The sequence below is a fragment of the Oryctolagus cuniculus genome, chromosome 18 (genome assembly GCF_964237555.1).
Source record: "Oryctolagus cuniculus chromosome 18, mOryCun1.1, whole genome shotgun sequence".
NCBI classification, from domain to species: domain Eukaryota; kingdom Metazoa; phylum Chordata; class Mammalia; order Lagomorpha; family Leporidae; genus Oryctolagus; species Oryctolagus cuniculus.
This window is the reverse complement of record NC_091449.1, coordinates 40,298,615-40,304,486: the sequence shown is the minus strand read 5'-3', so window position 1 is coordinate 40,304,486 and position 5,872 is coordinate 40,298,615. Positions and strand designations below refer to the sequence as shown.

The 5,872-nt window shown below is 55.7% G+C and overlaps 1 protein-coding gene across 1 annotated transcript; it reads right to left on the bottom strand.

Annotated features, from left to right (window-relative positions):
- Positions 1-674: 674 nt before the first annotated feature.
- MT4 (metallothionein 4) lies at positions 675-2,720 on the bottom strand. The gene is made up of 3 exons (XM_051846787.2): positions 2,570-2,720; positions 1,442-1,507; positions 675-930 (listed from the first exon to the last, which is right to left on the bottom strand). The coding sequence occupies exons 1-3, from the start codon at positions 2,598-2,600 to the stop codon at positions 839-841; spliced, it is 189 nt and encodes a 62-aa protein (XP_051702747.1). The 5' UTR covers positions 2,601-2,720; the 3' UTR covers positions 675-838.
- Between the last annotated feature and the right edge of the window lie 3,152 nt (positions 2,721-5,872).

Below are 5,872 nucleotides of genomic sequence, written 5' to 3'. Positions count from 1 at the left end.
ACAGAGACGGAGAGGCAGAGAGCGAGAGCGAGAGCATCTTCCATATGTTGGTTCACTCCCCAATTGGCCGCAACGGCTGGAACTGCTCTGATCTGAAGCCAAGAGCCAGAAGCCAGGAGTTTCTTCCAGGTCTTCCACATGGGTGCAAGGACCCAAGAGCTTGGGCCATCTTCTACTGCTTTCCAGGCCATAGCAGAGTGCTGGATCAGAAGTGGAGCAGCCAGGTCTCGAACCGGCGCCCATATGGGATGCCAGCACTGTAGGCGGCGGCTTTACCTGCTACACCACAGCGCCGGTCCCAGAAGCCAGTTTATTAATGAGCAAGTTGCACTTGCTGCAAATGCTGCTGCAGACCTCTGGGAGACAGCGGGCAGCAAGTCTCAGACTTGTCCCATCTGAAGGGTGAAGATGTTGGGGTATTTATCCTCTGATTCCCACTTGCTGCTGGCCAAGGGCTCTTCCTAGAGGTGTGTAGTCTCCAGTCCTCCCAGCCTGCCTTGTACATGGGTCAAGCTTGCTCGTGCAGCAGGAGAAAGCCTTGGGCAGAGCTGCAGCGTCCTGTAGGATGCAGCCACCTGCAGAAGGCATGTGGCTGGGTACCTGCAGGATCTGCAACAGAGCCAGCTCTTCTCCATCCTGCTGGGCTGGGGGAAAACAGTGCTCCGAGCCACCACTCAATCACCAGTGAAAACTTTATTGCTGTAAGCAATGGATGTCACCAACACCACTTGGGGGCAAACATATAAAAAGCACAACCTATGGTACAATCATTCCAACTTCTCAACTCCTGCACTGTACAGATGCTTCCCAGGCCTCTCTCCCAGCCTGGGAATGGGGCTCAGGCGCAGCAGCTGCACTTGTCTGAGCCCCCTTTGCAGATGCAGCCCCGGGCACACTTGGCACAGCCCGGGGGGCAGCAGGGACAGCAACCTGAAAAGGTCAGGAGACGGACACATCAGCTTTGGGTCAACACTCCCCTCCTGCCTTTGCCCTCACCACCACGACTAAGAGGAAGTAGGAAAAGAAGAGGGTGTGCACAAGGCCTCGATGCATTTTAGCAGAAAACCTGGCGAGGGGAAGCTGTGTCATGTTAGGCTGGAAGGGAACGTAGGGGACATCAAGAGTCCACCAGAGGCCCAGGGAAGGATGGGGGTTACCAAGGTCACTGGACAGTGGCAGATTAAAGACTAGAACTCAGGGCTGGTGACTCCAGGCCAGTGCTCCCTCCCCTTCTCCCCCGGGAAGGATAGAACCTCCCCTTCCTCTTCCAGACAACACAGACATCCTCCTCTCAGGAGCCCCGCCCCTGCTCTCTGCTGGGCTCTCATTCCAGATCTTCCCCAAAGGGAAACAGCACCCAGAACCCGCTCCCTCCCGCCGCGGCTGGGGAACTGGGGCTGGGGCGTCGGATCCTCCTCGCCCCGGCCGTCACCATACTCACTTTTCCGACATGTTTTACAGGAACAAGTTGTGCATTTGCAGTTGTCCCCACAGATGCAGATTCCTCCTGGAAGAGAGGACAGCGCCACCACAAGTGTGAGGGCCGAGATGGAGGGGGAACACCCAGCCCGCAACTGACCGCCCCAGCGACCCAGTGCAGGCACCGTCTTTGGGAGCAGCTGCACCAGCGTCACTCCGTCAGTCCTAGCTGGGAAGCTTATTAAACATGCAGCTCCTGGGCCCAGCCCTTGATGTAGTCTGCTTCGCAAGTCCGGGTGAGGGAAAGAAATCAGTATTGTGTGAAAGCCACCCAGAGGGCTGTGACGGCCATCAGGCTGGGGAGCAGGGGAATAGGCCGACTCCAGCAAATCCAAGGTCCCTCGGGCAGCTCTGGAAGCCTTTGAGCCCCCCCCCCCCCACCTTCCAAAGGCAAGAAGCACACTGGCAATGGGTAGGCAGAGAGGCAAGGGGCACATGCAGGCCCCAAGGGACAGCCAGAGCTAGTCTTCGTCTCGAGCAAACCATCTGTCCACACTTTTTTAAAAAAAGTTGTCCCAGCCACCATTTTAAGTTTCCAAATGCTGGAAGCCTCTGTCTTGTGTGCAAGTTTGCACACAGACACGAGGAGGCTTGTAAGGCTTCCGAGGTACCATTTCCCGAGGCTGCAAGGGCCCGGAGTGGCTTGGAACCTGTCGTCTGTCCTTCCAGCCAACACCCTTCCCTGGAATTAAGCGGTCGCAGACCAGAGCAGGGTAGGGGGCTGGGAGGGGGTCCATACACCTCTGACAACTCCCCTGCAAGTAGCCATTAGCAGCTTCTCAGCACCCTGGGATGAGGGCATGCGCATCCTCAGTTTCTAGGCAAGGACACTGTGGACCAGAAATAATCAAGTGTCGCAGAACGAGCAGCAGAGAGGGACCCAAACCCTCACCAAGAGCACTTTTCTACCCGCACTGCTGGCTGCTCCCAGGTGCCTGAGGCAGGAAGGGCCAAGTTATCAGGTTCCCCCCACCCCAGCCCTTCCCTGAGCCTGGATTCCAGCAAATTGGAAGTTTTGATGAGAGTCCTGCGGGCTCCCTGCAGGAAGCTGGTGCGAGGTCCCGGGGCTCTAGGGCGGCTGCTCCCTCACCAGACATGCAGGTGCATTCTCCGGGGTCCATGGTCCAAGTGCAAAGTGAGTGGTTCTGGTGGCTCTGGTGATGTCACGGCTGGAGCAGGGAGGCTGAGGCAGCAGCCACGGGAGGCTCCCTATTTATAGCCGTGTAGGTGTGGACTGTGGCTCACCCCACCTCTCCCTGGGGCCAGACGCCCTGCACACGGCCCAGCAAGACGCCGCGGGCTGGGGGTTGGGGAGAGCAGGCAGAAGGAGGGCAGGGGAGAGGCCAAGCAGTACAGTCATTGGGGTGCTTTTCACAAGGGGTGCAGGTGGCTGCTTGCAGCCCATCCTCCCACCTGCCAATGTCACTCACTGGGCTCAGATTGGCAGCTGCTTCCAGCCAGTCTCCAAGCGCTCGGCATTCTATTTATCTGTGATTCCTGGACCCTCCTTCACAGGGTTTGCCTCTACCCAGGCCCAGGGCCCTATCCCCTCTCCCGTGGTGGACTGTAAAAGCCCTTATCATGGGCAGGAGGGGGTCTCCATCCTCAGCTCCACCAAGAACCTCCCCTGGTTGCCCCTCTCCCCAGGGGTGAAAAGTTAGAAAATCCGGGGCGTGAGCCCACTTCTAGACCACTGAAGGAGAGGACTTGGGGGAGAATTAGCCACCCCCAGCCTCTATCCTAACCCCATTCTTTTATCTAAGCAGCCGACTGCTTCTCCGTCTTAGTGAAGTGCTCTGTGACGTAGCTTTGGGCTCTCCACCACGTGCTCCCACAACCCAAGCTGACATCTCCACTCCCACCCTCTCAAAGAAAGCCTGGGGATGCTGCTGCCGACACTTCCTCCGGGAAGCCACCTCTGATCTCCCTCTCTGTATTGGCACATTTCTCATGCCATTTGCTCCTTTCTCTTCTGCTGTGATTATTTGTGTCCCCGGTCCCAACTCCCTCGCCCCAATCTGGGGGCTCTCAATATCTGAAGCTTTTCCCTATCTGCTCAGTGCTCTGCAGTGTTTTCTGTGTTGAATGAGTGAAGGAGGGAAGGAGTCAGATGAACATTCGGGTGACTGGAGACCCGAGTGAGAGAGTGAGTCTGTGAGTGATCAAATGAAAGAACAGGTGATGGATGGACAAGAGCATGCGTCCCCTGTGCATGGCTATCCTGAGGACCCCTGCTGAAAAACGCAGTCACCATTCAGCAAGGCCTGGGCCTTGGGCCTGGGCCAGTGCAGACAGCTCCTTCCAGCTCCCAGCTTAGTGGGGTCTCCATCACTCACCCATAAGGACCTCCTGCGCCTCCGTCTGACCATGGAGCCACTCATCTGATTGGGAACTTCCAACAAAGAGAAAGGGATAAGCTCTCTGGTCGTCAGAAGGGTATTGTGGCAAGCACTGGGTAGCAATGATACAAAATGCTCCCTGCCCTAAGGGGGGTCCACAGCCCAAAAGGGGACATTCATGTGTGGGTCACCTTCTGAGGGCCAGGAGCGGTGCTGGCCGCTGGGAGTCAACAGTGAGCAGATACATAGCACGTGGTTGAGAAGACTGGGTGGCTGCTCTCAGGCTCAGGGGCCAGGTCCATCCTCCTGGGCCTGCACACCCAGCCCAGTCCCAGGCCGCCTTGTGTGGCGGCCCAGCTTCCCCCTACTTTTTGGATGTGTCCCATAGCAGCCATGAGGGTGCTGAGGGGCCTGGCCTAACCAGGTGAGCCCAGAGAAGGGAATGGAATTTTCCTTCATCCTCACCTAAGCCACCCATGCCAGCACTGCTTCTTCCTTGGATGATTAACAGTGAACTTGCTTAAGGCCCCAGTTGAATGATAATTTCAAAACCTAGTCTCTAACATGAATATATTTCCCAATTTCTGGGCCTTGGAGATAGGCACAATCCCGCCCGCGGGGAACTGCGCCCAGACTGGTCCAGCTCCCTTTTCTTTTTCAAAGACTGATTTATTACGAAAGGTAGAACAATATATAGGGAGAGGGAGAGATGGAGAGATAGAGATCTTCCATCCACATCCATGTGGGTAGCAGAGACCCAAGTACCTGGGCCATCTTCTGCTGCTTTCCCAGGCGTGTCAGCAGGGAGCTGGATCAGAAGCAGAGCAGGCGGGCTGCAAACAAGAGCTCTAATATGAGGTTCCGATATCATAAACAACTGATTTAAGTCACTGAGCCACAATGTTTTTTTAAAGTTATTTTATTTTTTATTTATTTTACGCTTATTTTTATGTTTTGAAGGAGTTCCCACAGGCCCATCTGGCCACTCCAGCCATCATCTGCATCTCCACTCTAGCAGGAAAACAAGAACACGCACACGGCACACCCCAAGGACCTGAACTGGCTGGCAGGTGGAGCTGAACCGCACACCGAGAAAGCAAGTACTTCTTTAGCCTTCTTGGGAGAGTCAGGGAGCTCTTCCAAAGTCTGGTGGAGAGGCAGGTGTGGGGTGCAGCTGCCAGGATGCATCCCCTGTCTGCGTCCCTGATTCAAATCCCAGCTCCTCTGCTTCCAATCCGGCTCCTGTTAATGCGCACTGGGAGCTAGCAGGCGATGACTGAAGCACCTGGCTCCCTGCCAGCCGCGTGGTGGCCCTAGATTGAGTTCTGGGCTCCTGGCTTTGGCCTGGCCCAGCTCTGGCTGTTGTGGGCATTTGGGGAATGAACCAGTGGAGGATAGAAGATGCTCATTCTCCCTCTCTCTCTCTTTCTCAAATAAAATGAATATATACATATATTTAGATTTTATGAAAATTCTGGATGCTCTCCGCAGGAAGAAGAGCACAGCATTTTCTGCACAAGCTTAGGGGGTTGTAGATCTCGGCGGGGCAAACGCTGGGGGGTCCCGAGTTCAGACGCCTCTGCCAGGAAGCCCTGCCACTTGGAGCGCCTCTTTCCTTATCACACAGCTGAGCTGTTTGTTTCTCAGTGGCCCATACATATGCACTGAGCACCTACTGAATGGCCGCATGCCGGGAAGAGGAGATGACCACTGCTATGGCCCCGAGTCTCACACATCTCCTCAAGGTCTGGTCTCTGCTTAACGCACGCGAACATTTAAGTGGTTTTCTCAGAACCACAAAACGGGTAGTCCTACAAGAGCACCTGGTGCTGCACCTCTCACCCAACATAGACCACGGGATTCGGCTCTCCCCCTGTCCCGTAAAGGTGAACACCCGCTACTGTCTGCACCTGCTACTGTCTGCACCTGCTACTGTCTGCACCTGCTACTCTCTGCCCAGCAGTTTCTATGAGAAAGAAGCTTCTGGAGCTCATGGCCTGGGAATGGGAGTTCAGCGATAGAGTGACTGCAGAGAAAGGTCCCTTGCCGTGACT